At 37.1% G+C, this 16,443-nt stretch overlaps 2 protein-coding genes across 8 annotated transcripts; both read left to right on the top strand.

Moving 5' to 3' along the window:
* Window positions 1-10,261: 10,261 nt before the first annotated feature.
* On the top strand, window positions 10,262-11,119 carry LOC131160990 (uncharacterized). Its single transcript, XM_058116856.1, has 2 exons — window positions 10,262-10,430; window positions 10,551-11,119. The coding sequence occupies exons 1-2, from the start codon at window positions 10,262-10,264 to the stop codon at window positions 11,117-11,119; spliced, it is 738 nt and encodes a 245-aa protein (XP_057972839.1).
* Window positions 11,120-12,294: 1,175 nt separating this feature from the next.
* Window positions 12,295-15,768, top strand: LOC131159566 (15.7 kDa heat shock protein, peroxisomal). Of its 7 annotated transcripts, none has more exons than XR_009137821.1 (4): window positions 12,384-12,722; window positions 13,092-13,474; window positions 15,061-15,183; window positions 15,338-15,768. XR_009137821.1 is itself a non-coding variant. In XM_058114584.1 (2 exons), exons 1-2 carry the CDS (start codon window positions 12,584-12,586, stop codon window positions 13,376-13,378), a joined length of 426 nt encoding a protein of 141 aa, XP_057970567.1. In that variant the 5' UTR covers window positions 12,295-12,583; the 3' UTR covers window positions 13,379-13,694. The 7 variants fall into 7 exon arrangements, 1 of the variants encoding a protein (XP_057970567.1); XR_009137820.1 differs by having other exon boundaries at window positions 15,329-15,768; XR_009137822.1 differs by having other exon boundaries at window positions 12,316-12,722; window positions 13,717-15,768.
* The last annotated feature ends 675 nt before the right edge of the window (window positions 15,769-16,443 follow it).

Here is a 16,443-nt window from a genome sequence, read left to right as displayed (position 1 = left end):
AAATTAATTTTTGTCTCTTCCTAATAATATAAATACGAACACAAACATAAGTTTTATAAAATTTAAAATAATTTAAAATGAAATAGAAAATAAGAATTTAGTAATCCTAAATTTATTGAAAAAAATGGTTGCATTAATTATTTAATTGACATGAAAATTGTAATATATATGTTATAAGTTTTAATTACTGGCGTGTCCATAAGTGGTTGGACCGTAGGATGCCTTAATTGGCAGAATCACGGGCTTCCAATTGGCCACAAATTTAGCAGTAAGCGGGCGAAACAGCCCGAGTCCAAACTCCTGTCTGTTCACATATTGAAAATGGGCCTGTGACTCGGAATAGACCGGCTTTGTTGGAGGCCCAAATTTCGCAGTTCAGGCCAAGACGGTTTAAGGCCCAACTATGCTAAAATTGTGTGTGAGAGAGAGAACACAAATAATGGAGAGAAATTAGAAGGGAAAGCAAGTAGGATAATAATAATAGTATAGTAATAATAAATACTATTAAAAATAAAAATTTAGTTTAATATGATTAAAAATTAATAAAAAATAAACGCAAATGGCGAATAAAATCAAAATTTTCTTTATTGATTTGATATATGTTTATTTTTTATTTTTTGATTTCCTTGATAACCAAACATTTGAAATTTTTTATTTTATTTTATGTTTTCCTCTCATTTTTCTCATATTTTTCAAGTTTCAAACGAGCCTTAGTCTATGAAATTTATCAATATTCTCGAGTATGTGACACTTAGATGATATATATATATATATATATATTTGCATATTTTTTGGGGTAAGAAAGTAGTATGGTGTAAATTAAATATTTTTTTTTAAGATTTACATCAAGATAGTATTTTTAGGCTACATTATGGGTCCGTTTGGATCAAAGATTTTGATAGGAAAAGTAAGGAAAAGGAAATGAGAAGGAAATTAATTTTCTGTTATATTTTTCTCTCTATATCAAATGCTATTAAAAACAAAAAAATGTTTTAAATGATTAAAAAATAAGAAAAATTAAATGTTAATGGTACAAAACCAAAACTTTATTTATTGATTTGATATTATATATATATATATATATTTACTTTCATTAAAAACCAACACGATAAATTGGATTCCTTTATGTTTTTTTTTCCTTTCTCTTATATTTTTGAAGTTTTAAATGGAGCCTATGAGTACACTTCATAGAAAATTATTCATATATTATTTGAACAAAGGTAAATTGATATATATGAAAGAATATCAAACAGAATAACATGTTAAAAACATGAGCAGCGGAAGAAATTTGTACCTCCGTCCAGTATACTTGACTTGTAAATACACTAACATAAACTACTTCAATCTATAGAAAAAGAGAACTATAATTCTATGAAGTGTCTTTTAGTCTTTTCCTTAGAACTATAAAGCTTGATAAGTTGTTTCTGTCTACAAAAAAAAGACTCCTTGACATATCTTGTAGTGGGGTCCTTAGTAAACATCACTTGGAGGCTTTCCCTTCACCTATTTTTTTTTGCAACATATCCCATTGAATAGATCCCTTTGTACTGACAAAATTATTCCCTATACTACTTGCATGAAAGAAAAACAAAATTTTGATAAAAGGGTAACAATTTGAGAAAGATGTTGTTGACCCTATGGGTTATTCCCTATTTTGATTATGACAAATACTCTAATATTTAATGTTTGTCTAATTTGTGTGCAGGTTTATATTAGCAAACCAATTGATGACGCATGAAGTAAAGCATGAAGACCCGAACATATTCATTAATTGTTTTAATATATTTTGGGTATGTAATAATTTCGTTTCAAATGAGTTTGTAATAATCTTTGCATGTCATGCATGTAGGTTTTGTAAGCTCAATATGACCATAGACTGACTATAGAGTACCGAATGTCATTAGGGCACCATTCGATCAACTGATGCCAGATTTTTTCGGTGTCCTCATAGACCCTAAAAAGACCATAGGTCCCTATACAAATACACAAAATAGTCCTCATAATCACTTATAATATCAGGGGAATTAGTTGAAATGAAAATGGACTAAACGTGCAAAATTTGTGAGAGGTCAAGCGACCGAACCCCAAGAGTTCAAAACTTCTTGGGCGCTTGAACTATTGAGAAGTCAATAGTTTGACCAGGCTTTGGGCGATCGAACCTATTTTGACCCTATCTCCCTCGGGCGCCCGAACCCTTTGAAAAAGACATTTCACCAACTTGGGTTGCCGAGCATTTTAGTTCAAATAGGCCTCGGACGATCGAACACGTGTGTTCGGGCTACCGAACCTAGGACCGGGCACTTGAACCTACGAACAAATGTTTTTGACTTTTGTTCGGGCTACCGAACCTACGCTCAGGCTACTAAACCATTTTTAAGGCCTTTTAAAAATGTGTTTGTTCGGGTGACTAAACCTCGATTTAGCCACCCGAACCTTGTTAGGTTAAAATTATTTTAACCAAGGTAAAATTGAGTTAATTTGGGTTAATAGTGCTTAAGCATTTTGGAACTTTTTTAATAATACCCACAATAGGTCTCAAACGGTTATATTTTTTACCTTATCTATAAATGTGAGTTCATTTGTGAAGATTAAGATGAGATTAACCAAAATAATTAGCAAAAATCCTCTTTATCTCAAAATCTCATTTTGCCCAAAATATTCTCAAATATCTATTCCCTTGATACATCTTGGTATTGTGAGAGTTTATTGATTGTTTTTGTGTTTATTAGATTGTGCTAATACTTCTATTTGTTTGGTTGATTGTTTGATTCATTTTTGAGGAGTTTGGCTAGGTTTATCCCACAGATTTGAACATCATAAATCTTGTGTTGGGATAAACTAACAAGTTTAAAGATCTTCACATTGTCATTGCAAGATCCCTATAGCTTTGATTTTGGTGTGCAAAATATTTTTCTACAAGCTAAAATATTTTCAAACTACTATTGTGCTCAATACATTAAAGGAAAATATTTTGAGTTAAGTTTGAATATTTGATTAACATCTTTGAAACCCTGATTTGCTATTGAGATTTCATTTAACTCGTTTCAATGATACAACTTGCTTAGAACACTCTTGAACATTATTGAGATCATATCTTATTGAGTGTTATTTGCACATATATTCACATCACTGAGTTTACATTACCTTTATTGTTGATGTGTATGTGATTATTTATATTGGGTACATATCTACTTTACTTAAGAAGAATAATCATTGTTCCAGTTATATTGTAAAAAATATTGTTGTATTCTAAGTGTGGCCTAAGGGGGAGATAATCCAGCCCGTAAGGATTGTTAGAGCCTTCTCCGCCTTGCAAGGAGAATTTGTAAAGGCTGAGGTCAGCCTGTGCTAATTGATCTAAATGTATTAGGTACCGCTCCACCCATTAAATGAGCATTAGTGGAATCCTCGGGCTTGCGAGTTAGAGGCGGAGATGTAGGCACAGTTGGCCAAACCTCGATAACATATCTGGTGTTAATTTTATTTTTCGCTATTTACTTTCTGTACCTGTATGTTTATGTTTATTATTTAAATATCGGATTGGGATTGTGAATACATAAAAAGACCCTAGGTTTGTGAAATACTACTTGTTAGATTAGTTGAACCTAGGGGATTAATTTTTAAATACCCTATTCGCCCCCTCTTGGGAATACACCAAGGCTAACAGATGTGATGAGATGAGACAGAAATGCATTTTTAATTCATTCGACTTCAAAATGATTAAAACAAAAAGGACTCATAGAAGCATCCCTCTTAGCACATGACCAATTTTCCGCCATTATCTCTGATTGAATTCTAGTCAGTCTTCCGATTCGATGACATTAATCGTACCCCTACTGTGATTAGGCAACGAATTCCCACATATATTGGGTTCTTTATCGTCAAACTCTAGCCATGTCGAATCTCTTAAGGCTTGCACCTTGTGCTTAAAAGACCAATATTTTTCAATTGAATGACCTATTGCCCCAGTATGATACTCACATCGAGCACTTGGGTCGTACCACCTTGGGAAAGGAGGTTGTATCAACACTCCCAGTATAGGTGCAACTAGTTGCCTCTCAACCAATTGTGGAAACAATTATGTGTAGGTCATCGGAATTGGTTGAACTTCAACTCTTCTCATTCTTATTTCTAGAGTCCGTAAATTTTGTTGCCCCAAAGTTGGTGGAGGACCAGAGGAAATCAAATGCGATTGTACACCTTGTTGTGCTACTTGATTGATCGCACGCTCATAAGCCGAATTTCTATTTTTCCGCTGGGTCCTACCCTTCTGGTAGGGACGCCCCTGAATCATTTGTGCTTTTCCCTTATTTTTCCTATTAGCCCACTTTTGAGTCGGGATAGAGTTCGAATTAATGCCTTTCTCTTTGTCGATTCTTATAGCTGTATCAATCCTCTCTCCGATGGATACAAAATCCATGAAGTTTTGGGGGGGGTAACCCCCAGAAGATGCCCAAAGTAGGGATCTTTCAATATGTTCACAAATAGGGTGATTGCCTCGCTATCGTCCACAAAAAGGCTCACCTGGATAGATGTGTCCCTTCACCTATACGCATACTCCCTGAATGTTTCAATGTGTTTCTTCTCCATACCCTGCAAGGTTATGCGGTCAGACGCCATCTCTATCACGTGACAATACTAGGCCATGAAGGCATTGGCCAAATCCTTCCAGGTGCGAACTCGGGTTTGTCTTGCTGTATAAACCACCACCTAGCGGATCCGCTCAAACTGTCCTAGAAACAGTGCATCATTAGCTTCTCATTGTCAAGATAGGGGGCCATTTTCTGGCAATAGAGATGTAGGTGAGTCAAACGACAGCGAGCTCCATCAAACTTTTCAAAATCAGGGACTTTGAATTTCGGGGAAAAGGTTACCCTTGGCACTAAGCAGAGATCAGTAAGATCAATGGAATCGATCGCGTTCGTCCCCTCCATTGCTTTTAAAAGTTCCTTGAGCACATCACGACAGCGCTCGGTTTTAGATTTATTCATCCCCATGTAGGAAACCACTATAGGAGGCGCTCTGGACACCTGAAATCCCTGCACTGGAACAATAGGGATGAATGGAGAGATATTCAGCATGGGGCACTCCGTGATGATAGGTGGCGGAGCTGATGTTTGTTTGGAAACTGGGGTGAAACTCGGAGCATGAGTTGTGTTCGAATTTATCTTGGATCGACTTGCACTGCTTTCCCTTTGAGTGTCAACAACTCTATAATCTTGCTCATTTTATCATTTATCTCCTCCTGCTCCCTGTTTCAAGCCCATGACCCTGTTTTCCAGTTGTTCACCCATAATTCTTGCTTTTCTTCAAGTGTTGTATGGGTGAGCAGAGGCCTCAATGTTCGCAATCTGAGCATAATCCTTGCCGTGACATGGAAAATCCTTCTTTTAGAATGTGAGTGCATGAATATATAATGTCATGAATGTTCAATGCATGGATGTAATGAGGATGAACTGTGCAATGTATGACACCAAATGATTGTATTGCCAAAATTATTAAAATAGCTTTCATTAATTCACAAAATGGGTACACAGATAATGCGACGACCCGAAAATTATACTACATTTTTTTTTTAAATACATGAAACTCTGATACCATATATATATCACCCGACCCCCAAGTGGGTTACCTGGTACAACTATCCATAAGCTATACTACAACACAGCGGAAGCATAATATACATAAATCCCATATACAATACCAGAGTACTAATACCATCATAATACAAAAGTATCTCTCTCCCAAAACCACTTATACAACCCAAGGTACATAATACATATCCATAGACAGATAAATAGTAGTGTCTCGCCGACACTAACTTCATCTCCAACACGACTAATCCTGCCCGGAGCTCTCTAAGTTCGTCTCTCTGGATTTCCTAAAATGTTTAAAAATTTAAGGAGTGAGACACCTCTCAGTAAGACAGAATAAATTATTATCAGTGTGTGGCAACATGAGTTTTAATGTATCATGACACTTTCATTTAATAAATAATTTAGCTAAATTATCATGAAAACTGTACTCATATCCATATACATATATATACATTTGCAACCATATATTTTTCTCATAAATATGCACGTGCTCAATACGTTTCTCAGGGCTCAAAATCCAATATGTCTGTAAACGTAGATTCATCATGTCTATAATGAGGAACCAATCTAAATAGACATTCATATATCATTGTTATGTAGTCGCCCCACATGACCGGGTTGTGCGGCCTGGAGACGAGACTTAGCCATGACTGGCCTACCAGGTTAAGTCAAAACAAATCTCATCCGTAGTACGATTGGCTCACTGCAACCTAGTCTGGACCCAGAGGCGGTCAACATCTCTCCGCAGGCCCAATCGACTTCTAAAACCAACACTCTTCCCAAGTAGTGTGGTTGCACTGACTCATTTTCTAGCAACGGTACCGTACTCTTATGTACATCACTAGTCCATCAGGGTTCTCATTTTCACAATTCCACGACAATCTTAGTATAAAAACTATCATTTATGTTATTTCATTTCTCAGTATAAAACCGTCGTCACATATTTCAATATAAAAAATATCATGTATGTATAAATTATATTTCTTAGTATCAAAATATCACGTCTGTACTTTCAAGATTTCCCATATACCAGTATAAATCACATTTCATCATAAATGATTCCCACATGTTTAATATACAGTAACAAAACCATTTCTCATGTCACACAAATTTTAAGTAATATTTTATAAAATAATACCCAAATAAATACATGATAATCCAAAACTAGTATTTTCAAATGCCTGATACATCAGGAAATCATATACAATATTTTCATATTCTCATGCTTTAAATTAATTAGTTAATTTTCAAAATACCTGACATAATTTATTCCCCTTACCTGTTTACCGAGAATATTCTCGTAAAGATCCTAAAATAGTGCCTGCGGCGTTCGTACAAAACCTTGTATTCGTATACCTTAGTTTAATCAGTTCAATCTCTGAATAATAACTATTTAATATTCCTAAGCCCACACATTCCGAATAAATGATTAAACTTTTAAAAACATCTTCCTTACCCTAGTTTTGGAGTGGTGACTAGGACCCCCAAATAACTAATCTGCTCCGATTAAATTGCAGAGAAACGTCGCTAGGATCCCAAAATGACGTTTCTCCTTTGATTCGGGCTTAAACCGGGCGAAAAATCGAACAAAGAGAGAGAGAGGATACCGCAACCTAGAGAGAGAGTATGAGAGAGGAAAGAAAATTTTAAACACAAATGAACTAAGTCACACACACACACACACATATATATATATTAGTGGCTACTAGACGAAATCATTGATGGTTTCCTTGAAACCGTCAATGGTTTGGCTTTTTAACCAAACCATTTTTACCATTTCACCTTAACCGCTCCTCAGTTACTTAAAACCGTCAACGATTTGGCCTGTGCCAAACCCACTTCCCTTATTTTCTTTACCATTTTCATTCATTATTATTGTTTTCCTTTTCGAGTCTCTACAGACAAGTTTCCTATCCCTTTTCCCCATTACAAACCATATCCCCTCTAGTTGTGCCCAAGATCCTCTTTCTGCAAGGTTAAGTTGATCTGAGCCTCATTTTGAAGTTTCCTTCTTAATGCCATTATCTCCTTTTCAGCTTGTATGCACTGATTCTTCTTTCGCTTCACATTTTCTTGGCATCAAAGGATTATCTGGTGTTCCCTACCCTTGGTTCTCTTGGCGACAAGCTTTGCCTCCATGAGTCTTTCTTCTAGCCCAAGTTGACTTGGGGGTGTTCTTAGTGGAATTCCTGCAACCAGTGGGTTAACTCGATTGGTGACCCAACTATTGTAATTTCCCTGTGTCTCCATCAAACGCTGGCCTGAGCTGATAATATAAACCATCCTCCATGCAATTGCAAATTCTTTGATTGATTTGTGGGCCTCCTCTTGCTCATAAGCGAACTCCGCACTACTTAACCCATGAGTCATTGGTATGAATTGGCTAAAGCCCAATTGCCTCCTGAATATGAGGGGAGCATATGCGGTCCCTCCCCATGGGCCTAGTAATGGGACCCATGGAAATTTACCACACTGGTAGATCATATCCGAATTTCCCATCCATGGTGTCATCCAGGAGAATCCTTTGGTTTCTCAATTGCGTATCCTTTCAACCCATTCTTCTTTGTTTGAGTGTTGCTCCCATGAAGCCCTCTCAAACTCGATTAAAGGGATCCATAGTTTTGAGTAAATCGAACGAAAGCGACTTTCCTGGCACGACACATGACTTAGGAACCATACGTAAAGCAATGGAACACAACATTTCAATTGACATTTTCATTTAGTTTAGCAATAATCCAAGGATTGGATTGTTTCCACTAAGATGCCTGATACCAGATTGACCCCTTTTTGGACTTGGGCCACAATGAATTCACTCCATGATCAATAACCCCTATTTCTTTTGGGAAGACTACCAACCCGTAGATAGGGTGGGCTAGCATGCTCATATGACTTTCTTCGGATTCCTCTTATTTCACCAGAGTTTTCAATTCTTCTGAGGAGATGGTTTTTGCTTCTTTGTTGACTTGATTATTTATTCTCTAGGCCTTGACCTCAATACCTTGCCTAGCTCCTTTCTGAACAATATAACTGTGTTAGGCATATAGGTTCTATAGTTCTTTGGTAGATTCAACAGAGACATGTACTCTTCCATGGTGGGAGCCATGTCTACCCCTTTCATAGTGAAGTAGCGGTAGGGAGGATTCCAAAATTTCGTCAAGATGATTACTACATCGTAGTTGACCACTACATGCAGTAGGAAGCCTATGTGACCATACAACTCTGAAAATCGTAGGCGTCTCTCAGTTGTCCAATCAATCCAGTTCTTCCTTATCTCCTTTAAGGCATTGGTTCTAACATCCAGCTTGACCCGGGTTGGCAACTCCTTTTTTGAACTGTGATTCAGACTATCCCCGTGATGGTTTTGCTGAGTTTCATAATAGGTTTTGACTACGATCTCCTCTTCTTTGCATATTGCCATTGAACCTGTCATGAAATAACTTCGGGCTATATTAGAATTTTGGCAACACAATGATGGGCCTATCATGTATGAAAATGAATGGATGATGCAAGTTGATCAATTAATCACAACACAAGACAATATTATATCATGGAGAAATATGTAGATCCCGTCCTTGCCCCAAGTAGGTGTTTTACTACATGTTTTGTTCAGTTGAAAGCTTTACCCTAATGGAGTGAACCTTGTGGTCAAGTATGTGGGGTTAAGCTCTAATCCCTATTAACAATAGACTCCCAACATGTCCTTTATCCTCACTCAATGGGCTGGGACAAAGTTCATACTGAGCGGAGTGGTTCACGCGCCCCCAAAGACTGAGTCTCATGAGGGCTAATGTTACTATGCTTTTTTTTATTCCTAAAGGGTAAAACTCGGGTTAAAGGCTTGTGAAAGTGTGTGAACTCATCAGTTTAGCCTAGTACCCCTACCCCTACCCCATATCCTAAACATATTTGACAAAAGAATCACTGCTTTTGCTGAAGAAAATATTTAGAGAGATTGTAAACATTTGAAAATAGGATCCATTGTGGTGAAAGTCATCAAAGAAATTTCTACTCAAGAAAGAGGAACTGGTGAAACTTTATCCGTACCATAGGGAATGGTAGTTTGGTCAACTGGCATCAGGACTCGCCTAATCATAATGGATTTATTGAAGCAACGTGGCTAGACTGGCAGGCGTGCTTTAGCAACTGATGAATGGTTGAGAGTGGAAGGCTGTGTAAACACATATGCCCTAGGTGATTATGCCACGATAAATCAACGCAAATTTACGGAAGCTATTTGGGCTATATTTAGGAAGGCAGATGAGAACAACTCCGGTAGTCTAAATTTAAAGGAATTTAAAAATGTCATGAATGATATTCGTGAAAGATACCCTCAAGTGGAGATCTATCTGAAGAAAAAGCAGTTAAAAAATATCGATGGTTTACTAAATAGTGCTCAAGAGAATCTCGAGAAACAGTGGATCAATATTGAAAGGTTCAAAGTGAACACATAAACACCCCCTGAATCTGCTAATATTCTTTCTAAAAATGATGTCCATTGTTTTACCAGCTTACTTGGAGTTGATTATACTGATGATCAAACAGTTAAAGATGAAAAAGGTGTGTTCGCTGGATATGAGAGCAGAATAGGGGCTACAGAAGGACATAGAAAAATGAACTTAACAATGGCCCCTGAATGAGCAAGTTGTTCGGCTGAACCGTAACATATGGATGATGGAAGGGATGATTCTGTGAACTTAAAAAAAGAAACGGAGTCAATTTATGTGGATCGAGTTTGTGATTCTAGCAGAGTTGGTAATGATATGACCGTCATAACTTATATGAGCGACACTTATTCTAATCTGCAAAAGCTGGGGGATGAAAAGATTCATGAAGGCATAAATGATTTATAAATCAATGGCAACAAGAAAGTATAGGAAGATTGTGTTGGTGTTGTTGGTGATCGTGTTGTGTAGTTGGATTTAATTGGTAGTGTCTATGGGTTGAATGCTGCAGAGAGCTACTTCAATAACATGAGTGACCAAGATAAATGTGACAAAACATATGGCGCTCTTCTAAGTTGTTATGTCAGGGAAGGCCTCGTTGATAAATCCCTCGCTCATGTGCAAAAGATGAAGGAAAATGGATTCTCTCCCAATAACTGTAGCTATAGAATTTGCAGTAACTTGTATGGGACAGCATCTGATATTGAGAACATGGAGAAACTTCTAGAAGAAATGGAGAGTGAACCTTACATCTCCATGGATTGGAGCACTTCCACCATGGTGGCTAATTTGTACATTAAAGCAGGTATCAATATGAAAGCAATTGTAGCCTTGAAGAAAGCAGAGGATGAAGAAGAGAAGGTGGCTTCGCTATTATATGAGCTCCGGTTCAAAGAAGTCCGCGTAGGGGAATTTTTGAAGAGAGCTTATGTTGAAGTTGCTGAGGGACAGGAGAAGGAGGATGCGTGGAAGTGGTATCATAAGTGGAAGGAGAAGTTTCCTCATCTTGTGGGCAAGGTGCTCAAAAGGGGAGGGTATTGCTATGGGCCGAGACAGAGGATGGTCAGGGAGTCCGAGTAGAAGGCTAGAGAGGAGAAGTGGCTCGAGCGGGAGGCTATGAGCAGACGACCAGAGGGGAGAAGGGATTCGGGTGGAAGGTTCCGAGCCGACGACTTGAGGGGAGGAGGGACTCGGAAGGATGACGTGTTGCAAAGGGGCTTAGAGTCTCCGAGCAGACAAAGGAACTTGGACGAAGGACGTTTCGCAGAGGAGCTCGGACAAAGGGTTCCAAATAGATTAAGGAGGTCGGACGGATTTTCTACATGGACAAGGGTTCTAATCAGACTGAGGCACCTCGTTGAAGGGCTCGGGCAAACAAATCCGAGCAGACGGAAGAGCTCAGACGAAAGGCGAAGCTGACAGGACTTGCAGACCTGGCGTGTGGGATGAAACTCCGTGGGCCGTGGCTTTTTATCGTAGGAAGCTGGGCTGAGATCTTAGCAGCGTGGGAATTGGGCTGGGCGTTAGGCCAAAGCCCATTTGAGTCCTCGTACTAGTTAGTTTCTTTATTGTTGCTTTTGTTACAGGTTGTTAGGTATTAAGGGGGTGACCAGCGGGAATAGGGGGGGAGATAATTGGGAATCTGTTTGTTGCTTTGGAGAGTGGCTCTCTTGAACCAACCAACCTAAATTTCTCTTTCTTTTTCTTTGTATGCATTGCCACCACTGAATTCTATTCGTCCCTGTAATTCAGTTATTCTGCAAGTAATTCATCTAAGTACCCATCGCATTCCTATTAGGTTTATTTCCATTCTTGTTGGATTTATTACAATTGTTAGTGGATTCATTACACATAACTAAAGAATAGCTTTCTCCATGGAGGTGGGATTCTCTGTCGACCCTTTCAGGCGCTTCTCCCTTAGCCCTCCGATTTACCGAACAAAAATATTGACCTCCCCTAAAGCTTGCCAAAAAGACATTAACTCCCCCTCAAATTTTAAAAATTTCAAGAACCTTTTAAGATTTTAAGAATTATACATACCTCCCTAAGATTTATCAAAAAAAAAAAAAGACCGCTAACCTCTCTCATTGTATTTTTCTAGAAGACAAATGTTTTCAAAAATATAAGTATCCCAAAAGTTAAATGTCAAGAAAAGTCTATCAAAATTTTAAAACCTAAAGACCCTATTAGAAAGAGAAGGATAAATGTCTAGCAATTCATATTTTATGATATAGAAAATAAAATTATATCAAATTAATGAATAAAATTTTGATTTTGAAATATCATTAACAAAATTTTCATGTTTGTCGACCCTTTCGGGCGCTTCTTGCTTAGTATCTGCTGGTAACAATAATAAATCCTAATTCCAAGCTTCCGGAATCCTCCAGAATATGGCAGGGAGGTGAGGAGAAAACCTAGCTTCCATGGAGTCTCTATTTATTCTCTGGTAGACTGCGCAGAGAAAAATAGAAAGAGAAAACCCGATAGTCCTCGTTGCCCCATCGCTACAATCTTCACGATCATAACCAAAGAACAGCTTTCTCCATGGCGGAGGTTTTCTCTGGCGACCCTTTCAGGCGCTTCTTCCTTAGCCCTCCGATTTACCGAACGTGGCCCGGATCAACGGCCCTCATGGACTGGCTCGAGACCCCTTCTGCCCACGTCTTCAAGCTCAACGTCCCAGGTATTTCTTCTCTCTCTCTCTCTCTCTCTCTCTCTCTCTCTCTCTCTCAATTGTAATGGTTTTTTCTGATTTTTAAAAATGTGTTGGATCATTTAATATGTCTTCATGTTTCTATTGATCTCCTTTCTGTTCGGTGCAATCTTTATTTATTTACATTGCTCTTTGCATTTGGAGCACAGAATTCAAGATTTGGATTTGGGTTTTTCGATGAATTCTATGAACTTCAATACAAACATCTCCCGAAGATGACATTAATTTTACACAGAAATTCTGATAATGGGTTTTCTTAATTGAGCGAATTCTACTAGGAGAAGGAGAAGGTTTAAGGGTTCATTGACTTTACTGAATTGGGTAATCTCTGCTGGATAGGTTTCAGCAAAGATGAGATAAAGGTGCAGATTGAAGATGGGAACATTTTGCACATAAAAGGGGAAGGTGGGAAAGATGAATCTGGCGGAAAGGACACTGTTTGGCATGTGGCAGAAAGAGGAAATGGGAAGGGGGATTTCTCTAGGGAAATTGAATTACCAGAGGGTGTGAAGGTGGATCACATAAAGGCCCATGTGGAGAATGGTGTCCTCACCATTGTTGTTCCAAAAGACACAAACCCTAAGCCCTCCAAAGTACGCACAATCAATGTTTCTAGCAAGCTGTGAGTCTATCACCTTTGATGTGGGTTTTGTATGTTGTGCAAAGTGGTGTAATAATGTCTAAAGATTACTATAGTGGTGCATGCGGAGAAGCAATTGCAGGTAATGTTTGCTCCTAAAGATCCTTCTTGTAATTGCAACAATAAGTAGTAATTTGACCTGCTATGGTTTCTTACTCTTTCTTCCTATGTTGTTCTCCCATGTTGTGTTTCATTGGCTAGAAATTTAAATATGTCAATCTAAACTAGGACCTTTGTTTTGTACTGCAATTATGTTAAAGCTTTTACATTGAGATATATTGATTTTAGTGTTGTTGATGTAATTTGTTACTTCTATACATGTAGAAAGGAGATTCTCCCCCACAAAAAAAAGTTAGAGAAGGTAGCAAGCCAGGAAGGATATTGACTCAAATTAGCTTCTTATTATATTGCAGTATTGGCAGGAAGAGAGTACTGCCTTTTTTTTTTTTTGAGATATGGTCTTAGGTTTTCTTCACAAACTTATAAAATCTAGATTTATTTAGGGTTCGTGTGGATCAAGAATTTAATTTTGCTTGGAAAAAGGAAAGGCAAAGAAAACGAGGAGGAAACTAATTTTTTATTTTGTTTTCCTTCTATATTAAATATTATTGAAAATGAAAGTTTATTTTAATATGATTGAAAATATGAGAAAGTCAAATATTAATGATGAGTAGAATCAAAATTTTGTTTGTAGGTTAGTGTATTTTTTATTTTATTTTTTTACTTTTCTTGATAACCAAACATGAAAATGCGAATTCCTTCATATTTTCCTTTTCTTTCCTTAGTGTTTTTTGAGTTCTAAAAAGAGATTTAGTATCTTCTTGTGAGAAATTGTTCAATTTATTTGATGGCCTGTGGAGAATTTGGATTCCTAGGCATTGAATAAGCATCGCTTGCTACTAGCAAAATTCCTTGTTAAAGTGAAATGATTTTTGCATCAATGCTTTAAATACTAGAAGGATGGGAAAATGCGGAAGAACGTAAAAATTTTAATTGTGCTGAGAGGATGAACGGCTTGTATGCCCATTGAACCGATGAATCGCAAGACATTGTTATTGGTGTGTATTTTTGTCATTTTTAGATCACTCTCACCTGAGATGTCAATAGTTTTTGTTTTTGCTTTTGTTTTTGTTTTTAAAACTTATTTTATTCAAGTTTAATTATTTATTACTTGATTAATTATTCTTTGATTCAATTATGTTTGGTTTGTATGGTTCCGAAATATGTGTTATGGATTACCCTACATTAGACTTGGATTATTTTACTCGTACTTCGCATATGCTTAGGGTTATGCTATAGTGGAGCCATTGAGATTTTCTCTGATATTATTTTTGAATTTGTATTTGTAATTTTAATTTCGTATATTTCTGTTTCATTGTATTTTGGAGTTAGTTTAGGCAGACTTTTTATTTGAATCTTTCTGTTTCATTGTGCGTAGGAATTAGTTTAGGCAGAGCTGTTGTATTTGATTTTCCTTGTAATCTATAGATACTGATCAATGAAAAACCATCTTGTGTGTGACCTTTTATTTCCTTTCCAATCTTCTACGTTTCTCTTTTTATGATATCAGAGCAATTTAAAATTTAAAATTGCTATTGCTATTCTTCTTTAAGCCACCAGTCATGACTACAAACTGTCGATCAAAATTTTCAACCTCCCTACTTGCAGTTCACAACCCCAATGATCCAAATAATGCCTTAATCACCGTCAATATCTCAGCTCAGGCCCCACTCAAACTCACCACCAATAATTACATCTCATGGAAGCTTCAATTTCACACCCTCTTTTAAGGTATATGATCTCCTAGGATATGTAGATGGATCAAAATCATGCCCACCAGCCACTGTTACTGCAAACAACACCACTACACCAAATCCTGCTCACATAATGTGGGTTTGACAAGATCAATTAATTCTAAATGCTCTTGTTGGATAAGACATCGCAGGAAGCATGGACAATTTTGGCGGACACGTATGCTGAGCCGTCACGAGGACGCATTAAGCAGGTAAAAAGTCACCTTAAAAATCTAACCAAAGGCAAAGTGTTACAGATTTCCTACAAATAGTGAAAGCTCGTGCTGGTGAGCTTGCGATTCTTGGAGCACCAATGGAAGAAGATGATCTCAGAGAAAATCTCGATTGCTCTATTATATATACAACATTTAACTTAGCTTAGTATAATGTCCAATTCTTCGTAACCATGGCTAGTTTAGGTGAACCTAATTTTGACCATGGTAGTGTAAACTCTTCATTATCTTGAGTAGTTCAAGCTGTAATTGACGAAGTCTTGGGTTTTGGTTAAGTTGCTTTTGTGGCGGATTCTTTCAACAGCAGATTTGCTGGTTGAAAAATAAATCATTTTCGAGAGATTGAGCCATTTGATTGGGAGGTTTGAACCTTGGATTTGGAGAGAGCACAGTATGAAATGTAAACATCAAGTTTTGCTTAAATCCAGAATACAAATTTAAGGTTCCGCCCAGAGTATGAAGTGTTATTTTTAGAGGCAACTGAGGATATGACCATTCGAGTCCTTTACATGGTAGTGCTCTGAAGATGTGTGAAGCTAGTTGGAATTGAAGGAGTCTTTCAAAGCTGCAGGGAGTTGGGCAGGCTTGAATGTTTTAAGCATATCAAGGAAGGAAGATTTTGGTGACCTCTCCTCCAGTGAAATCCTTCTCCTTGGTCTGTAAAATTGGGACGAGTTAGTAATTGGTTTGTTTCTTGGTAATCTTTCTTTGCTTGTATTAAAAAAGGCAAAAAAGACTGATCTCCCTAGAGGTTTGGTGAAGAGAAATTGATCTCTATTGAAGTTTGTTTTAAAAATCTCTTGGGTTTCCCTAGGGCCTGTTTGGATTAAGAATTTTGTTTGGGAAAAAGTAAAGCAAAAGAAAATAAGTAGGAAATTTATTTTCCTTTATACTTTGTTTCTCTATTAAGTACTATAAAAAAAAAATAAAAATGAAAGCTTGTTTTAATATGATTAAAAATTAAGAAAAATTAAATGTTAATCATATGCAAAATCAAAATTTTGTTCATAGATTTGGTATAATTT

Source organism: Malania oleifera, chromosome 7 (assembly GCF_029873635.1).
Source record: "Malania oleifera isolate guangnan ecotype guangnan chromosome 7, ASM2987363v1, whole genome shotgun sequence".
Taxonomy (NCBI): Eukaryota; Viridiplantae; Streptophyta; class Magnoliopsida; order Santalales; family Ximeniaceae; genus Malania; species Malania oleifera.
The sequence above is the reverse complement of the archived record's forward strand: the minus strand, read 5'-3'. Positions and strand labels throughout refer to the sequence as shown.

What these genes read in the sequence shown, in the direction of transcription:
- LOC131160990 (XM_058116856.1), top strand. Translation starts at nt 10,262, where the DNA reads ATGGATGATGGAAGGGATGATTCTGTGAACTTAAAAAAAGAAACGGAG. An exon ending in GGATGAAAAGATTCATGAAG is followed by an intron (nt 10,431 to 10,550) that starts GCATAAATGATT and finishes TGAATGCTGCAG; the next exon opens with AGAGCTACTTCAATAACATG.
- LOC131159566 (XM_058114584.1), top strand. Translation starts at nt 12,584, where the DNA reads ATGGCGGAGGTTTTCTCTGGCGACCCTTTCAGGCGCTTCTTCCTTAGC. An exon ending in CTTCAAGCTCAACGTCCCAG is followed by an intron (nt 12,723 to 13,091) that starts GTATTTCTTCTC and finishes TCTGCTGGATAG; the next exon opens with GTTTCAGCAAAGATGAGATA.